This window comes from Ursus arctos, unplaced genomic scaffold, assembly GCF_023065955.2.
Source record: "Ursus arctos isolate Adak ecotype North America unplaced genomic scaffold, UrsArc2.0 scaffold_7, whole genome shotgun sequence".
NCBI classification, from domain to species: Eukaryota; Metazoa; Chordata; class Mammalia; order Carnivora; family Ursidae; genus Ursus; species Ursus arctos.
This window is the reverse complement of record NW_026623089.1, coordinates 9,372,844-9,393,071: the sequence shown is the minus strand read 5'-3', so window position 1 is coordinate 9,393,071 and position 20,228 is coordinate 9,372,844. Positions and strand designations below refer to the sequence as shown.

General features: G+C 50.2%; 1 protein-coding gene across 28 annotated transcripts in view; it reads left to right on the top strand.

The window, feature by feature from the left end:
* TACC2 (transforming acidic coiled-coil containing protein 2) overlaps positions 1–20,228 on the top strand; it is a 200,287-nt gene that overhangs the window by 22,977 nt on the left and 157,082 nt on the right. For all 28 annotated transcript variants that reach the window (XM_057308275.1, XM_057308271.1, XM_048218779.2 and 25 more), the window contains one exon: positions 13,867–13,979. In XM_057308275.1, coding sequence (XP_057164258.1) covers positions 13,867–13,979 — 113 coding nt within the window. The remainder of the gene's footprint in view (positions 1–13,866; positions 13,980–20,228) is intronic.

Sequence of the window (20,228 nt, the reverse complement as noted above, 5' to 3'; positions counted from 1 at the left end):
CGATAACGTTTGGGTGCACCTGCCCAAGAGCTGGCGCGGCTGCTGTGCTCTGAGATGCTCAACAAAGCTCATGTTCTCGACGTGATGTGGACGCCGGGAGCCCACACTAACCTTCCGCTCTCCTCGCTCTGCTTGCCCTTGTCCTGGAGTGAGGCTTTGTGTGGAACGGTGGCCCCGTCCTCGCTGCCGGTGGGCAAAACTGATGTGTCGTAAAAAAAAGATGGCGTTCTGAATCAGCTGTCAGTGTCTTCAGGCAGCTGGCTGAGTCCCAGAGGGTTAGCTCCGGCTCAAGTGATTGCCATCCACTGGGGAGAAGGGCAAATGAGGAGCTTTGCATCCATTTCAAGGAGATTTTTTCTGGAGAGAATGTCAGGCAAGGTTGGTGTGTGCCTGTGGGTATGGTCAGGGTGAGGCAGGAAAGGCCAGCTGCTCTTAAATCCCATCACACTAGGGAGGGGTGTGCGGGCCAGGGTGGTGTGTTCCTGGCTTTAAGCAAAAAGCCTGGGTGGCTCAGTCGGGGAAGCATCCGACTCTTCGTTTTGTCTCGGATCATGACCTCAGGGTCGTGAGATCGAGCCCCGCGGAGTCTGCACGAGCTTCTCTCTCTCCCTAACCCCCTCCACTGCTCACTCAAACGCGCTCTCTCTCTTAAATAAATAAAATCTTAAAAAAAAAAAAAGAAAGAAAAGAAAGGATCTGCTCCACCCCCAAGGGTGGCTGCCAGGTAGGTCGGATTGGTGTGCTTGTTTCTCTGTGTATCCAGCTGTGATGTCGCAAGCTGGCCTCTGTGCTCGGGAGCCGAAGTAGAACACATAGACAGAGATTGGGGGTAAAGAGGAACAGTCATCTTTATTACTTTGCCAGGCAAAGGAAGCTGTTGCAAGCTAATGCCTTCAACACTGCAGACCAGGCCGGAGTAACAGGCCAAGGGGTTTTATAGGAAAATACAGATTCCGGGCGGTTTCCGTAGGAAGGTGGCGTGTGCTGCCGGCCACATGGGCATGTCCTCCAGGTGGTCTCCTGACTGGCACTGGCTCCCACTGATGGAGGAAATATATTAGGGTTCGAAGCCGATGGCCAAGAAAGAATTCTTGAGATGTTTTTCATGCAAAAAGCTGATTTTATTAAAGCATGGGGACAGGACCCATGGGCAGAAAGAGCTGCACTGGGGTCATGAGGAGAGACCCATTATATACTTTCAAGTTGGGAGGGGGTGAGGGATAGTGTAAGTCTCTAAGGAATTTTGGAAGCAAGGTTTCCAGGACCTTGAGGGGGCTAGCTCTTGTTGGGAAAGGGCCATTTATTACCATCTAATAACACCTTAGTCATGAGACCCTTCAGATGTGTATCGGTGGGTCATATGCTTGGGGGATGATTGCCAACACGTATCTTGGGGGGTTTAGAGGTAAAGGAAATTTCCAAAAGAATTTTTATATGTTAAGGTAGACTTACGGGATCCTGGGGGAGGGGGTCAGGTGAGGATTGCCTTTTGCCCTCAGCAGAGTGGCAATATCCAGGCAGTTGAGTCCCTGGAGGAATGTCACTCTGCCTGTTTGCAGGACTTGTCAGTGGGCTGTAGGTAGTAAGGAAATTTAATAATTTTTCTTCTGCCTTTGTTTCCCACGTCGCTGCCACCCAGGTCTCGTTACTGAGCACACTGAGTTTGCCAGATGTCAGTATTGGTACTGAGTTCCTGAAACAAAGGATTCCGCAGAAATTTTTTTATCATGGTAAAATATACATCATATAAACTCGTGACCGTTTCTCAGCGTGCGGTTCAGTGGTGTGAAGCACGTTCACGTTGCTGTGCAGCTCTCCCCTTCAGAAAGTTGTCATGTTTTCAAACTGAGATTCTGATATTAGCCGATATCTCCACATTCCCCTCACCACTCCCAGCCCTCGGCGGCCACCATGCTGCTTTCCGTCTCTATAAGCCTGACTCCACTTGGTACCTCACCTAAGTGGGGTCCGTTTTGTGAATGACCTGTTTCACTTAGCACGATGCCTTCAAGGTTCATCCACGTTGCAGCCTGTGTGAGAATTTCCTTCCTCTTTAGGGCTGAATAGTACTCCATTATAGACATTCCACATTTTCTTTATCCATGAATCACTGATGGACGCGTGGGCTGCTGCCACCTTCCGGACAGTGTGACTAACGCTGCTCTGAACATGGCTGTGCAAGTATGAGTGACTCCATGCTTTCCGTTCTTTGAGGTAGATACCCAAACGTTGAATTTGCTGGATCATATGTGAATTCTATGTGAAATTTTCTGAAAACCCCCAGACTTTTCCACAACGGCTGCACCATTTTACTTTCCCATCAACAACGCCCAAGTGTTCTAAATTCTCCACATCCTTTGCAACTCTTGTTATTTTTTGTTGTTTTTTTGCTTTTATAGTAGCGTCCTCATGGGTGTGAAGTGGTGCCTCCTTGTGGTTAGAGGCTATTTTTGATCAGTGGTCAGCAGAGTCTTCTATGAGATCTGATGTGCCCAGAAGGAGGCAGCCATATATATAAAGTTTTGGAAAAGGAACATTCTGGAAAAGGGAATAGCGTGTGTGACACGTCTGGGAGGGATGAGCTTGTTGTATTTTGAGATCAGCAAAGAAGGCCAGTGTGGCTGGAGGAGAGTGGTGAGAGATTATGCTGAGACGTGAGATCAGGGAGGTGGGTGGGGGTGACTCTTGTAGGTCATTATCAGCTTTCTAAGTGGGTTGCAAAGCCACTAGTGGGTTTTCAGCAGAGGACTGACATGAGCTGATTTTAGAATTTATTTTTTTGTTTTTATTTTATTATTATTATTATTTTATTTTTAGAAAGGAGCATGTGCACACCTGGGAGGAAGGAGGTGCCAGAGAGAGAGGGAGGGCGAGAGAGAATCCCAAGCAGGCTCTGGAGGCCGACAAGGGGCTTGATCTCACAAACCCAAGATTACGACCTGAGCCGAAACCAAGAGTCAGATGCTCAACTGACTGGGCCACCCAGGTGCCCCGGGTTGGGATTTTAAAAAGAGCTTTGCGGTTGCTGTGAAGAGAACGGCCTGTAAGGGGCAGAGGGCAGAAACGGAGGAGGGGCACTGGTTAGGGGCCATGTAGGAATCAGAGACGTTGATGGCGATGGCTTGGAATGAGGTGGCAGGGAAGGGGGTCCCTGGATTGGGGGTGTATTTTGAAGGCAGAGAGGGTGGGCTCGATGGTGATAGAATTTGGGGGTGGGGAAAAGAGCAGAATCAAGGATGATCCCTAGGGGTTTGGCCTGGGCTACTAAGCAGATGGGAACATCATTTCCCAAGATCAGGAGGATTGGAGGAGGGGCCGGTTTAGGGGGAAGGGAGAGAATCAAAAGCTCTGGTTTGGCCACAAAATCTGAATGCCTTTAGGGCACTCCAGTGACATAGGCATTTGGACGCACAAGAGTGGGGTGCTTGAGACACACAGTGGAGTCATGAGCGTAGGTGTTTCAAGCTGGAGGAGACCACCTGGGGAGTGAGTGGGGATGGGAAAGGGGACTCAGGACTAATCCCTGAGATGTCCTTTAATACTTAGGTGTGAGCCCAGGGGGGAGGGGGGAGTCTGTGAAGGAGATGTAGCAGAAGACTTAGGAAAGTGGGGGACCTGGGAGATCCATGGAGGAGAGTGTCAGGAGAAGACGGAACATCAGGTGTTCCTGAGAAATCAAGGAGCAGACACCTGCCACGGACGTGGCAGCAGGAAGGCGGTCAGTGTGAGGGAAACCTCTTCTTGGCCCTGGGACCCTTGATAAGCACAGTCCAGTGGAATGACACAGATGCAGTTTGGATGGGAGAGGGCTGAAGGGGGGATTGGAGATAAGGAAGTAGAGAGAGAGGTGTAGATAATGTGGTAAATTTTTCTAGGAAAGGGAGCGGAATATTGGGACAATAGCTAGTGGAGGGACTTGCCTGAGGGTTTAAGGATTGCAGATCCTAGATGCCTGCCTGCTGGTGGGAATGAGGGAGAGAGGCAGAGGTCGATGGAGGACCGGTGACCTTGACTGCTGAGAGGGAATGGGATTGGAGCAGACCTGGGCTTACAGGAGCGATCACCCCCACCCCACCGTTGTGGATGGTGGAGAGAAGATGGCAGCAGATACCCCTGGGAATTGTGAGGATGGGGGAGGGGAGGGGAGGCAGCCCTCTTCCGATGGCTGATTGGGGTGCGTGTTTGGCGGAGAGCGGGGGGGGGTCAGATGAGGCAGGGGGCGTACTGAGCTGCATGGGAGTCGGGGGATGGCAGGTGCCTGAGGAGAGTGGACCTCCATGCAGTCCCCGAGAGAAGCAGGGATGTGAGGCCCGATAGGACCTCTTCATCGTCTCTTGGCAGTGGGCCGGCGAATTATCTTAATGAATTTTGCTTTTGAAATTTTTTGGCAACAACTGATTGGTAAATTGGTTATTGACCTTTTAACCTTAAGAAGTCAAGTTTAATAACATCACAATGGTCTGGTATCTGGATCCTGCTGACGAGTCAGTTATTTCTTCTTTGATCCACACAAACCCTATTTTGACTCTGAAATTTAGAAATATGGCCGGAGTTTTTTGGTTTTTGTTTCCTGTGCTCCCAAGAGAACAGAAGGCTTTGGCGGGGAAAGTTCACACACGCAGGCTGGACTGAGTCCACCCATTTACTGAAGCTTCCTCCTCCTGAGTCAGGGCTCTCAGCTCCAGCCCAGCCCCCGGGGGATGCCTGCTGTGCACGCTGGATCCTGGGTCCTGGCGATCACTCCTGCTCCGTCCCTCCAGGAACTGACTCCCAGAGGCCTCAGGGCAGGCGGGTTGCTCTCGGGGAGCACAGGGCAGCCCCGTTACTAACATGCACAGCTGTGACTCACACCCAGACCCCAGGCCGCTCCCTCCTGGCAGCTCTCTGTCCTGCAGACAGGTTGGTCGGAAATGACGAGAAAGCCACATTCAGAACCGTAGCCGTGGAGGGTGACTCGTGTGGGGGTGGCGGGCACAGGCCAGCCAGGGGGCAGCAGAGCGTCTCACGCTGAGCCTAGGGGAGACTGTGCTGTCACTGGGAGGGTCAGGGTCCTAGTGTGTGTGTCCCTCTTTGGGACAGAGGTAGAGGTGGCGCCGTGACAAGAGTGCCCTTCATCCAGTGGCACTTCCTGGGGTTTCCTGCGTCATGACCCGTGTGGAAGGATTTATGGTGAAATAAGAGCCACTCCAGCCTATAGTCCCAGGCTGCGACAGTGAGCATGACAATGACAGTTTTTCTGTTCTTTACTGAGTGCTCAATTTGGGGGAGCCCCACAGAAAGCCTCTGAGCTCCGAGCACGTGGATTCCAGAAGGGAAGGGCAGCCTTCCACCCACTGGCATTCCCACCTCCTGGATTCCCCTTGGGGTTGTCATGATACCTGTTAGCACCTCTGACAGCGTGAGGAGGGAGAAAACACATCCCATCCTATTATTGTAATGGCCTGACTTAAAAAAAAAAAACTATGATCATTAAAAAACAAACAAACAAACTCTTTTAAAGCAATTTCATCCTCTGGATGTTTCTGTAGTTTGAGTCCCAGGGGGAAAAATGATTTTCAACTATGGAAACTGAGATCAATGTTCTGAAGCAAGATGACGCGTGCAGAGCCACCTGACCTGCCCCTGGGTGTCAAGGGCAGCTCTCCCCAGGGAGCCGCTGACTGGGCTCAGAGCTGAGGGATGAGCAGGAAAGAAACGGGATCCAGAGGGTGGAGAGCCGGTCCCTGTGCGCTGCCCGCAGTCCAGGCCGCATTGGGGCAGGTCCCCCTATTTCCTGGCTTCAAGTCCAAGAGGCAGCCGGGGCTGGAGGTTTGTTCCTGAAGGTGACCTCAGCCCTGTGGCCCCGGGTGGTGGAATTCCCTGGCATCCCAGAAACAGAGGACCAGGAGGACAGGAGATCCTGTGCTGACCCTGGGGTCTGGACCACCCAGAAACGCGACTGAGCATGTCTCTGCAGGCTGAGGTTGGCTGCGGCCAAGGCGCTGGGTGATGATTATTGTGTTTCATTAATAGATAGACAGCCCTTAATATGGGCGTGTATTGTTTCAAACTACAAGTTCAACCTGGGGGGGCAGTGTCTCTCTTTCCTCAGGGACCCAAGGAACCCAACATTCTGACAGCATTAAACTAGTCCTGGAAGAAACGTCCTCTAATATTCTACTGGCAGTGGGTGGGCATCTGGGATGATTTAATTGCATTTAATGAGAAAAAAATGGAAGAAAGAGACAATGAACCAGTGTGAACCCCTGTTCGTGACAATGGAAAGCCCCCTCTACGGTGAATCTCTGCGACCACAGTCTCTCCTAGGGACCCCCTCTCCTGGAGGCTTGTTGCTAACTCTCACGGGAGCAGTTATTCAAGTTTGCAGACTGCACGGCTCCAGGTTTGGGCCCAACGCGTCTTCCGAGGAACAGATTAACTGCTTTAGCTCTAAGCGGACATAGCCCCGGGGGCTCTTAGTGAATGAGTTTTAGTTAATGCGTTTCTTCTTTGTAATAATAATAACTAGCATCTATGTGTGTCTTCTATGGTCTAGTCTTGCGTTAAGCGCTTCTCATGTATTATGTTATTTAACCTTGAAAACCCTGTAATTATGATCCCCCTTTTCCAGATGTGGTAATGGGGACATAGACCCCGAAGGCTTACCACCGAATAAGCGAAAAGCGTGGCTTTTAACCACTGCACCTGCGCCCTTATTCTCGAGTCCAGCCTCAGGCTGCTCTGGTATGAAAATGAGCGGATGTAGCAATTCAAAAGGGGAAAACATAAGGTTTATGCCTGTGTTTCAAGTTGAGTCGAATAAATGTTATAGGACGTAGTAAGCTATCCTGACAAACCCAACTCTTTGAATAAAGAGACTCCCCTCCGAGTGTGTAGACCTTTGCCATATTGACCAGGTGCTCCCGTCAGCCACTGAGGCAGACGGGCCAGGGATTGCGCTCGCCCTCTTCTAGAACTCTGTCTATAAACAGGCTCCACGAGGTGCGGCGATTTGGGTTTCCTGAATGGTCCAGGCTTCTTTAAATTATATTGCTTCTAAAATAGTAAACCCACACAAGACATTAATACTGGGCAGTGTTTTTGAAGTCTCAAAGGTTTTGCTTTCTCCACAGACAAAAGATGTCGGCACATGTCAACTCGGGCATCATGGAGGCTCCTGGGTTCTCTTAGGGTAACTCTTACCATTTCCACCCAGATGCTGTTGGGGGAGGGAAGATAGATATCGTTCACTGAATGTGGATCTTTCATTCATTTGCTGGGAGGATAGAGACCACGTTGTTTGTTTGTTTTCTGATTGAACTTTTTATTTGGGAATTTTTCAGGTTTACAGAAACATTGCAAAGATAGTACAGAACTCCCGCTCACTCTTACACCCTCAGCGTCCTCTAAAACTAACATCTTATACCATATCTTTTAAAATCTTCTAGAACCAAATTCAACCCTCTGGACAGGAGGCAGAAGTATCACAGTCCCACTGCAAACACCACCCCTGTTTTCTCCGTATTTTGAGGGAAGAGTGGGGCTTCACGCCCAGCTCTGACTCCGAAGCGTGTTCATTTCTCTGCCACATCCATGACAGAAAACATTCCTTCTGGGGGAGCTGAAAATTCCAGCCTTGGGGTCTCCCCCTTCTTGGCCTGACAAAGTGCCTGCTAGGGGAGGCTCAAGGCCGGGCGTCCTCTGCTGCCAATGCGGGTGCTTTTCAATCCTTCTTTTTCTTCCTGGACGGGAAGAGACGTTTGGGCTGATGCAGCAAAACTGGTCTAAGCATTTGCCTTCCCCTCGCAGAACATGTGTTCCTCCATATTTGGAAGCCTGGCGGTGGGTTGTTTCTGAAATCCGATTCCTAGTGCCATGGGGATGACCTTTGGTCTACTTCCCAGCGTTCACCTGCAGTCACACTGCTCCCCAGAAGCTTGCTCAAGGAGTGGGCGAGTTGGCAAGACACTCTGGTCATGATCTAACCGTGTTAATTAAGCCTCTTTATGGGCATGACCAGTAAGCCGAGGGGAGCACATTGAGGAGGTAAGGTCAGGGGAATTTTTTTTTTTTTAAATGGTCAGACACTTTAGCTCTTGATAAAGTGTATTTTTTAGAGCTGGAAAACGCCTGTTTGAAGATTGCTTTTAAATAGACCCTGGGCTCTGGAGTCTTCTAGAGCCAAAGAAAGGCTGTTTGTTTATTCAAGCAGTGGCAGTAGAGGAAAGATTTGAAGAAGCAACTTGACAAGGCAGTTTGTCATGTGGAGGCTTGCCAATTTTCTTGTCCAGCCTGCTGTTTGGAAGTGTGAGGGACATTTTAGACACGCATGCTGTTCTGCAGTGATCCTGTTGACACAGCAGAGCCCTTAGAGTCCTGTGAGTCACTGTTGCTAGGATGGAGAAACTGGAAGGGGGGCTCAGAGACACTGAGGGGAAATGTGGTAGAAGAGTGAGATCTCAGGCCTGCGTGTGCTTCCCCCGGTTTGCAGAAGCGACTACTAGACCAAATGGAAATACTCGATTTTTTATGTATTTTATTTTTATTTTTTTAAAAAGGATTTTATTTGTTTGAGAGAGAGAGTGTGAAAGAGAAAGAGCATGAGTGGGGGGTGGGTGTAGGGGCAGAGGCAGAGGAGAAGCAGGGAGCTCCATGCAGGGCTCGATCCCAGGACCCTGAGCTCATGACCTGAGCCCAAGGCAGACACTTAACCGACTGAACCACCCAGGCGCCGTAAATGGAAATACTTGATTTTTTAAAACATTCAACAAATACTTGTGACGTGCCTCTCCGTGCCAGGTGCTATTTTGGGCAATGAATCTAGGCTCCTGTACCACGTTATTCATAATGTCCCGTGGTGTTAGTTACTTGGAGCGTGGCAGGAGGATGGCAGGGGTCATAGGCAACTGTTTCCACGTCTGGTGAGGCCACATAAGGTAGGGTTCAAGAGCACGGGCTGGGTCTAAGCCCCGGCTCCTGTCATTTTCAAGCTGTGTGACCTGGTGCATGGGGCTTAACCTCTCCGTTCGGGGTGTTCTTATTTGTAAGATAGGGTTGTTGTAAGGACTGAATGAGTTTAAATAGGTAAAGCTCTTAGAAGAACAGAACTTGGCACATGGAAAGTATTTATAGCACTAAGTTCGCTGTTATTATTATGGCAGGAAAGTGCTGGATTGGTGTTGGATGGTACTCTTATTGTGGAAAAAGCATCGGACTTCAAGGAAGAAGACTTGGCCAAGCCATTGAACGCTCTGTTTCTCATCTGAAAGATGGGAAACATTATATTACCTCCCTGTTTAGCTCATAAGGATTTTATCAGGATCTGATAGATGTCAAAGCACTTTGAAAAGTGCGATGTGCCTTTTCCCTTGATGGTACTGGTGCTTTTATTTTATTTAAAAAAATTATTTTAAAAAGATGTATTTATTTATTTGACAGAGAGAGAGAGAGGGAGAGAGCACAAGCAGGGGGAGCGGCAGGCAGACAGAGGGGGAGAAGCAGGCTTCCTGCAGAGCAGGGAGCCCAACGTGGGGCTCGATCCCGGGACCCCAGGATCATGACCTGAGCTGAAAGCAGATGATTAACTGACTGAGCTACTCATGTGTCCCTATTTTTTTTTAATTTTTAAAAAAGATGTATTTATTTATTTTTAGAGAGAGAGCCTGAGCAGGGGGTGGGGCAGGGAGGGGGAGAGAGAGAGAGAGAGAGAGAGAGAGAGAGAGAGAGAGAGAAGGAGACTCCCTGCTGGGTGTGGAGCCTGACGCAGGGTTCGATCTCACATCCCTGAGATCATGGCGTGAGCCGAAATCGAGAGTCAAACTGAGCCACCCCGGCGCCCCAGTACTGGTGCTCTTATGGCAACCCCATCCAGATCTGTTCCGTTGGAGAGAGATGGTATTCTTCCTACAGATGAGCTTTCTATTAGGAGGAGGGGGTGGGGCTGAAAAGGCAGAAAGGCAGATCCTTTTTTCTGCTTTAAAGACAAATCTGAGCCCCTGTTATACTTCCTTTGGCCGAGGAAAGTTACCACGTGGTCCCTTATCCCCTTTAGTTAGAGCAGAGATCTGCCTCCTTATACCATCTGTCGTTTGCATCTGTCTGGGCTGTTAGACATGTCAGTGTCTTTCCAAAATTACTTTAAAGAAACCTTGATCATGGAATAAAGAGCAGGAGATTTATCTGCTAAATTATTTGCAGAATCAGTCGCTGCTGATAATGTGATTGCAAGGGAAGCCTGGCTGCAGAAGGAGTTTAGAGCCGAGGCCTGCATGACATTCAGACAAGTAGGAATCGGGTTACTATTTTTAAAAATCAGGACCCTGGTGTGAAAATGTCACTCACTCTGTATTGTTATTCTTGAGCTACCGTAGTAAAAATTTTTAACTCATGAGTCCAAAGGTAGTAGTGTTACACAGATAAAGAACATTCTAGAAGAGTCAGGAACACTTCAGAGGTTGAATTTACAGTGATTTAAAGTTTGAACTGTCTTGATACTATCCAACAGGGATGGTTGTCATCCTGGTTCATAGACCAGGGGACTAAGGTCTGTAGGACAGGGTGGAGCTCTCATTTCAGGGAATGGTTCAGCCACATGGAAATCATGCCAGCAGAGGAAGGGGTCAGCAGTCCTTCTTTTAGTTGAGGGATCAGCTCCAGCTCTCTCTGCCTCCTTCAACACTTCCCCATTAAAGGATGGAACAAAAACGCTTTTTCCCAGCTCTGGGGTCAAACAGAAATGGGTCCCTCTGGACTCCACTACTGTGTGATCTTGGCCAAAGACTTACCCTCTGCAAGCCTCAGCTCTCAGACAAGGACATGAATAGCACTTTCCTTTTAAGGTTGTTGTGCAGATTCAATCACATGGTTCATGGAGACCAGTAGCCCAGTGCCTGGTACTAAGTACTTAATAAACAGGAGCTATTCTTATTGTCATTTCCCCCCATATTCTGTCTCAGCAAAAGTGAATGGAGATTTTCTAACTGTAGTATCATGTTAGCGCTAGGGTGTGTGGCCCTGAGAGTTGAGGCATCTTTGATATTTTACCTTTGGACACAATTGGGTGAACAGAGCAGCCAGCCGCTCAGACACCTATCCTAGTTGGGGGAAACACAGCGAAAGCTAACTTGCTCTTCAGGCTGTGTGAAGGTCACGGGCACCACCCATCCAACAGAAGATTCGAGGTCTCTAGAAGACCCCCAGGTTCACATGGCGCAGATGATTTGCGCCCCCATGTCCCACGGAAGCTCCAAAATTGATTTCCAGCAACCTCAGCCTAGAAGTTGACAGAGCTGGGAGGTGGCACCCTCCCTTCCTGGGAGGACTGGGTCTCCTCTTGGGGGGCCCTGTGTTTACACCTCTGTGGTCACGGCATGGGGGGCTGTCTCCCCAGACTGTGAGCAACTCTAGGGAAGGAATGGAATCTCATTAATTTTCGCAGCCCCCACTTCCAGCATTGGTTCTGATGCCTGGTATGATTTAGATGAACGTAGAGAGCATGAGCAGGGGGAGGGGAGAAAGGCAGAGGGAGAGGGAGAAGCAGTGTCCCCGCTGAGCAGGGGCTCCATCCCAGGACCCTGGGATCATGACCTGAGCTGAAGGCAGATGCTTAAACAGCTGAGCCACCCAGGCACCCCTAGATGAATGTATTTTAGATAATTGAATGAATCAACAAATCAGTAAATACTTTCTGGAAGGTCTGGGTGAAATGAGGTATTTATCAAATGATTTGGCTGCATCAGGATCTGTAGTCACAATTGGTAAATTCCTGGGCTCAGGAGAGGCCTTTTGTATTTCCAGTTGCTGGCTTTGTGGGGCAGGGCCGGCGGGGTCTGTCTCTGGAGTTGGTAGGGGAGCAGCATCCCCTGAGAGGCGGGAGATTTCTAGCAACAAGGAGCAGGCAGCCACAGGAGCCCTGGAAAGTCTGGAGGAGCTCTTCTTGCCTGTCTCCTGGTGCTTCACCTCCGCCACCTCCCTCAAGGACAGGACCTGGGGCTCACGGAGCTCAGTTTCTCCCAAGCCCCCAACAAGCCACATGCCTAGGTCTGACCTGTAACCACTAGAGGAAGGGGAAGCTGTTTCTAATTCACATGCAGGTGCTGTCTGCTTAGAGGCCACACAACTGCCCGGAACAGCGTCACCCTCCAGGTTTCTCGAAGGCGCCCCCCAGGCTGGGGGCTGCCTCACCCTGTGGAACTGGATCATTGGCCAGGTTTAAGCAAGGTGAAAAGGAATGAGGCCTTGTGCTAACTGTCCTCAAAGGTGTGTTCCATGGAACACTAGCTCGAGGAGATGGTAACAGGTGGCAGGTGAACAAAAGGATCCTGTGGTCAAGAAACGTTGGGAAAAGGAGTTAGAGTTCAATGTCATTTGACCACGAAACTTCTCAGACCTTTTTATAGACTAATGTGCACTGCGACTTTCTAAAAGAGGGCTAGATAACCAGCGCTTCGTAAACTTAGCTGACACAGAACACTTTGTCTCCTTCAAAGCTGCTCTGATCAGTTCTGGAATGTACTTTTTTGGGTTGCAAGTGACGGAAATCCAACTTGTACCAGCAAAGGCAAACAGGGACTCAAGATCTCACGTAATAGGCTGGAGAGGGCAGAAGAGGCTGGACCCCAGGACCAGGTGGAACCAAAGGCTTCCGCACCACCGGGACCCTCCCCCTGGGCCCTCTGTCCCTCATCCGGGCTTCTCTCTGCCTGCTGGCACCAGTCTCTCTTTTGCAGGCTGCAAATGGGCTGCTGGTAATGCTTGCATTCTTGCTCTACAGAACCCACACCAGATTCCTGCCCCTCTCAGACTTTGGAGAGTCTTGTGTATACCCCAGTGGGCAGGGCTGTGGGACCCTGTGAAGGAGCACTGCTGGGAAGATGGGCTGAAAGGCAACCACTGCTTTGGGAAACACTCCTTGGGGTTATAAAAGCCCTTTTGACCTTTCTGACATTTAGACTACACTTAAATGAGATTTATTTATTTACTTAAGATTTTATTTATTTATTTGACACAGAGAGATTGCGCGTGCGAGAGAGCTCAAGCAGGGGAGCAGCAGGCGGAGGGAGAAGCTGAGCAGGGAGCTCGATGTGGGCCGTGATCCCAGGACCCTGGGATCATGACCTGAACCAAAGGCAGACGCTTAACTGACTGAGCCACCCAGGCGCCCCATTAAATGAGCATTATTTCAATTGAGTTTTTAAAACCTCTCATCTCTTTCTGTCCCGCAATTTGAAGTTTTGACTGTCCTTTATATTTTTGGATGCTGGTTTTAAATACTGCTTACCCAGCAGATGAACTTACTGTGGGATTGAAGGAAAAGTGACTACCTCTCAGAGTGGTTAGGGCCTCGGACGGGTGGCCCCAAGTTTCCAAGAGCTCATCATTTTCTTTGTGCAGCGATTCCCCTGCCCGCCCGCCCCCCACCCCCCCCAGCCTGGGTTTCTGGCTGAATTCTGGTTCGCAGGCCCATGGGGGAGTGAGGAGCAAAATGTCTTTCCTCTAGGTGGCCCCACAAGCAAGTCAGACACTTGAAGATCTTAGAGCAGATATCCTCCCTTTCCCGAGGAGCAGATGACCGCCCCCCCCCCCCCCGAGTATGGTAGGTGTCCCCAGTCTTGGCTTTTGACTAAAGCCATCGTCCTACTCAGCTGGCATCTTGTGTGTCACCGCGTGTCTCCTCCACCAGAGCGGAGCAGGGGCCATGCTTGCTCGGCTCCCCGTGTCCCTCCGAGAGCGGCTCTTGCAGGCCCACAGCCTCCGCTCAGTCAGACGGTAAAGCAAATGAACAACCTGGCGCTTGACGATGCGGCCAGTGGCCCATTGAGAAATGCTTCCGTGTCTCCAGACACTCCTATTGGATTTCTTCTCCAACTTCTCTTTCTTCTGGCTCAGAGAACTTCGGCAGCGCAGAGTCCAGGGTCTGTACAACCACCTGGGAACAGCCAGAACATAAGAAGGGACCTGGAGGAGAAGTCTGGAAGTACTGGGCATGGAGACTTGCACAGGTAAGAGCCAGGGTCGGAGGACTGGCCCGGCCCGACGCGTGGCCGGCTCACTGCCTGCTTAGCATTTGCTTTGCTCCATTTGCTTTGGAAAATTTACCGTAAAGTCCATGACATGGTCCTCAGTGGTGATACGGTCAAAGCAGCGGCTCATAGACTGCTTTGTGATTGCCTCGACCTGCATGATTAGAGAACTAATGTCATTCTGCCCAATGAAACTAGCAATCACGGCCTTCCTCGCATTCCAGCAATACTCCAGGTGGTTTATCTTCATTATCAGAACTTAAACTAAAAAGATCAAGGCTACCAAAGGACATATCAGGGGTGTCTCATGTGTGGCGAGTCGGGGTCTGTATTCCGGCCTGGTAGCCAATGAGGGCACTGGATGATGACACAGGATTCAAAAACTATTACTACAGTGACAGGTACCCTGAGTCCCAGGGAGGCTGGTGGATGGATTCTGGAAATTAAGAAGGCCACACTGGTGTAGTGGCACGAGGCCAGTGCGGGTGTGGCCCATCGGTCAGTGGCTCCTCATAGTGACCCCCAGGACATCCTGATTTCCCTGCTGTGGCTTTTGGGAAGAAGTCCAATACATTCTTCCCATGCAGTGTTTGGCACCCACAGGTTTGGGGGCGTTCCCAAGCAGAGAGCCAGCAGATGTGAACGTTCAGTCCCCAGAACAGACTCGGGATAAGAACACTGGAGGCAGTTCGTAATTGTCCGAGGGTTCGGTGCATGATCCGGTTGGAAGAACCCTCCTGGGGTTCCAGGAGGCTACAACTACAGGTCTTAAGGGAATAAATCAACAGGAACTCAAAGGAACAAAAATGAAAAATTGAAAGGTAGACTCCCCCCCCATCATAGACAATAGACAATGAATTTTTAGGTCATGAATGCTTTGTAGTATCACTTTTACCTAAGAGTTTAAGCAACATTTCTGTGTTTGGGCTTTAAACTCTGGAGGGTCATGGGTAAGTAAGAGCGACCCCTGGTGGCAGGAATTTTCATGCCTGGCTGGTATTATTTTCTGGGTGGTTCCGTCCGAGGTTTCCAAAAGAAATACTTCGAACCTCTTAGCCTGAACATTAGATTTCCTCAGGGAAGTGGTGGGGCAGAATGTTCTTTTTTTGCTGAGGGAATCATAGAATATGCCTTGAACGACACCTTTGATCCCTGTTGTCTGCAAAAAGGAGGCCTCCCTTGCCTCTTAGACACCACCCCCCCAACTGTGGCTGTTCTTCTTTCATGAAATTTTTGTCAGGATAAATGGACAGAGGTTTTAATATTTGGCTCTGATGAGACCAGATGACCTGTCTATATTGACTCTGGGTGATCATGGAACTAATGGATAGATTGCTCTTTTCTGGAATTCTGCAAAGGAATCCCTGCTGGCCGAGACCCAAGGTACAGCACTCCCCTCCCCCATCGAGGTTCTGGGATCTCTGGGGAGGCTTGGGAAGTATCTGGGGCCTGGGTCACAGCTAGACTGAAGAATAACAGCAGCTCAAAGGGCTTTTGCTTCTTGTTCCTCAGCTTTAGTCAATTATTATTTTTCCCTTGAGGAAGAATTGCTTCTCATTGCCAAGTGAATTGAGCGTGAAGGAGGTGCCTTCTAAGAGCACGCCCAAAGGAGCGGCTTCCTGTTCACAGTTAGAAACTTGAATTCTGCTCTCTAAAGGCATGGATGTCGGTGCAGGGCTCTGGACTAACTGACTCACAAACTGTCAAAGGGTGAGCGGGCTCCTGGAGTCAGGCCGTGTGGAGGACGAGAGGGCAAGTGCTGGCTCCGGGGGCTGTTCCCGTGACCCACACCGCCCTCGGCAGCCACCATAACGATCATGATAAATGTAAGGTTCAGTTTGCACATGGGGACCAGACACCATGCTGAAGGCTCTAGGCACACAAAATGCACTTTCATTTTCTTTCAGTCAATTCATTTCCAATTCCAAGTCCTTACTCTGCCAGGCTGGTGGGAAGGCCCGTGTTGGCCGTCCTTGGAAGTCCCCTCTCTCTACCTGGTGTATTGATGCCATCGTGTGTCCCCTCATCACCGCGGTGCCCACTGGTCCAGACCACACTGTCCCTCAGGCCCTAAGACCCCGCTGCTTTCAGGACAGTCTTGGCACCGGGGAATCTTTGATGAGGCTGGGAGCCCCGTGACCATTCCCTTCGGTGCTCTGTGCCCATCCCCAGTGAGCCTGCGGTCAGGAAGCAGGGAGGGACTCTCAGACGTTTGTCATTTTCTAAGACATGGCCTCTAGTGATCCACAAAATGCATTTGCCTCTCCCTTTGCCACATCAGACAATTAGCATTTTCTCTTCACATGATGTGTTATAGATTTTTGCAAAAGATTGAAGAAGCCATTGACCTTGTGCTACATTTTCTCCTTGGAAAAACTCCAGAGAGAAAGCACAGAAAGGCTTGCAGGGGCTCCTGCTGGACCTGGAGACAAGGGCAGAATGTGGGAAGGCCTACGTAAATCTTGCCTAATGACCCTCTGCACAGCGTTCTCTCCATTGTACAGATGGGGGCACTGAGGCTCGGAGCCCTATGTCATCTATGCTTTAGTGGTAGAAAGTCCATTGTTTCTGCCTTGAGGGTCTTCTTCCTTCTGAATCACTCAAGGATGGGGTTCCTACATCCCCAAGGGGGTTCAGTTTTTTATCCAAATGAGTCCCATCAATTCAACTGCCTTGCTTTCCCACTGCCACATGGTGTCGCTGTTGGAACTTAGCCCTGCATTGGTCAAACCCTGGCAGAGGCTGGGAGGCACCTTCCTGATGCCCATCCCTGCCCAGATCCCTGGCTCCTGAGGGAGGATGACCCCGCACTCCTAGGACAAAGCTGGGTTGTCCCTCTTACTGCTCAGCAATGTCCATTCCCAAGCACGGCTGCCCTGGGTACCCACGTCCAGTTCCACGTCCCCCGCCCACCATCTCATGAGCCTTCTTCTCCCACCTTGGGTACCAACAGCCAGGGATGGCAGCCCTTTCTTTTTAAATCCTCAGAACACAATCTCATCTGACAACCTTTCCCCAGATCGTAGAGCTGTTCAGTTGCACCAGAGGAAATGACTGTTGTCACATTGTGGCCATTTCCTGCGCTTTAACGCCCTACCTGCTCCTTCTTCCGTCGAAGGCCGCGGGTGATAGTTCAAAGATGACTGACTTTCCTCAGGGAGCAACCCTACACGAGTCTTTAGTGAATTTCTGGCGCCTCTGTCACTGACGAAGGCCTGGAAGACTCCTTAAGCTTGGAGTCTTAACCATGATCCACTGGTTCTTAAACGTGAGCCGGTATCAGGGTCACCCGCCAGGCTGGTTAAAACACAGGTCGCTGGGTCTCTTTCCCGGACATTCTGAGGCAGTAAGTGTGGGGCAAGGCCCAAGAATGAGCGTTCCTAACCCGTTCCCAGGCGCTGCTGCTGCTGCTGGTCCAGACCCGCTGCTTTATGCCCGGAGCTGTGTCCTGCCACAGGCTGGGTGCTGCTGGGGTTCTCCGAGGGCAGGGGTGGGGGATCTTGAACTAAAGGGGACAGCTCGAGAGGCCATTCGGGTGGGAGTAAATTCCTGATGGGACCTCTGTGGCTGAGCAGGAAGCGAGCCCAGACTGCTGGCCAGTGTTCGCGAAAAACAAGGCCCAAGAAGTGAGGTCAGAGGGAGGAGACTTTATCCTGCAGGTAGCAGGAAGCTGGAGAAGTGCTTTGTGCTTTGTCTGTTTACATTTAAATAAAGATTTATGCAGGTGGGGAAAGAGTTCAGAAGATGAATTTAGGGCTTGGACTGGTGCACGGGAGGGGGAGGCCGGAAGGGAGGTAAGGGGTGCCCCTGTGGTAGAGGAAACCATCCCAAGGCAGAACCCACAGAACCTGGTGCTGGCCCGGGTGTGGGCAGAGGACGTGGGTCAAAGAAGATGCTAAGTTTCCTGAGCAAGAACCCGCAGAAGGATCCAGCATCAGAAACAAGGACCTCTAAAGTGAGAGGACCTATAGGGAAACTGTGACCAATTTTAGACACACTGGAAGGAAGACCAGACGAGTCTCCTGGGAACCCTGGTGGCCTGGCCTTTATTTAAGCAGGTCTCTGGCCTGGGGAGGGGCGACAGTTTAATGGAGTAATAACGGAGCCTCGTGGCCCCCAATACTCCGATAGCCTCATGGTGTTTCGGGTTATTCACAAGTTATTCGCAGGTGGGTCTGCTCTCCCCAGTGCTCTTGTTTTCCTGACTTTAAAATTGTCTTGAAGAGCATGGGAACAGGTCAGGGTTGGGGTGAAGGAGAGTAAATGAAATCATGTGGGGTGCTGGTTCCCAGGGTCCCCAGATCATACGGTTTACTGGGGTGTTTGTAAAATCTTTAAATTCCTAGGGCCTCCCTAGTCCTTCTGAATCAAAGTCACTAGGTTAGGAATCTGTGTTTTTAATAAGCGTCCTGGGTGATTCTTAGGGTGGAGGGATTTCGGAAATATTGATCAATTGCCAGCTCTAGCTCGTACCCGTTAGAAATGCCGCATTTCCCGACCTCGCCCCTAAAGAGTCTGACATAGTAGGTTTGGGGTGAGGCTGAAAAATCTGTTTTTTCTTTTTTAAGATTTTATTTATTTGTGTGAAAGAGAGAGCATGAGCGTGAGGGGCAGAGGGAGAGGGAGAGAGAAGCTCAAGCAGACTCAGTGCTGAGTGTGGAGCCTGATGCGGGGCTCCATCCCACAATCCTGAGATCATGACCTGAGCTGAAATCAAGAGTCGGATGCTCAACCCCACCACCCAGGCGCCCCTGATTTGTGTTTTGATAGGACCTCTCTGGTTGCTGTATAGAGAATGTCAGGGGGCAAGACTGGAGGCCAGAAGGTCAGAGGGGAAACCGTGCAGGTCGTGGCAGGGTCTAGTGTGCCTGGAGCGAGGCAAGGATCTCAACCTTCTATTCATTATCGCCCTCCCTCCCGCTACAGCAATCTTCCTAGACATTTTATTCCTAATTGCCCTCCCGTTCCCAGGAAATTTCCATACCATAGGTGTATTGTGTATGTACTGTGGATGACATGTTGGACCAGATAGTACTTTGTCATTACACTGTAATATCTAAGAGATTTCTCCCCCTCCCAAGTGTCGACTTTGGCCCCTCTGGGGCTGGTACTGGCCCACTGAGCACACGGCACTGAGGTGATTACACTGAAGGTGGAGAAACCAACACAGCTTTGATATTTTGGATATTTTGGAGCTGAGAGATGCCAGGACTTGCGGATGGATCGGATTCGGGAGGAGGGAGAGAACAGTTAAGGAAGATTCCTGAAGCTCTGGCTTGAGCCATTGGGTGGTGAGGACCATTTGGTGAGAGGTGAAAAAGTGGCAGAATCAGGCATATTGGCTGAGTCTCATGGTCACAGACCCAGTGTCCAGGAGGGAATCCTGTTGTCACCAGGTGAAGCTGGCAAGACAGTGTGCCAACTGTCACAGCCCTGGGTTCACCGGGGGCACACAGGACAGTCCTCCATCTTTGGGAAGAAAGCAGGACCCTCTCGTGTTTCAGGGACAGCTCACTTCCTGCTCCACACCCAGCACTTTATTTATTTATTTTTATTTATTTTTTTAAAGATTTTATTTATTTATGTGACAGAGAGACAGCCAGCGAGAGAGGGAACACAAGCAGGGGAGTGGGAGAGGAAGAAGCAGGCTCCCAGCGGAGGAGCCCCATGTGGGACTCGATCCTGGAATGCCGGGATCACGCCCTGAGACGAAGGCAGACGCTTAATGACTGCGCTACCCAGGCGCCCCCACACCCAGCACTTTAAACACCTGAACATATGTCATCCTTTTGAGGGAAGTGGGGCAGATTCCTTATTCTATTTAGCAAACGTGGGTCCGCTGCTCACCACAGGCCAAGCTCTGAGCTTGAGGCCAGAGATAAAAAAGACAAACCGGTCCTGTCAGTCCCGTGGTAGAGAGAGGCACGTCAACAAATCATTCTAGAAAACTCGGTGCTACACGCAGGCTCTATGGGAGCACGGGGGCAGGAGAGAGGGCCTCGCTCTGCTGAGGGAAGGGAGAGTGTGCTCCAGAGAGACTAGCCTTGACATTGGGTCTTCAAAACCAAATAGAAATAGGGATTTGTGGGGAAAAGAGACAGTTCCAGGCAGAGGGCACAGCTGTCATCATTACGGAGCTAGAGGAAACAGAATCTAGGAAGGACTAGATTTACCAGGCTCTTTTTTTTTTTTTTTTTTAAGATTTTATTTATTTATTTGAGAGAGAGT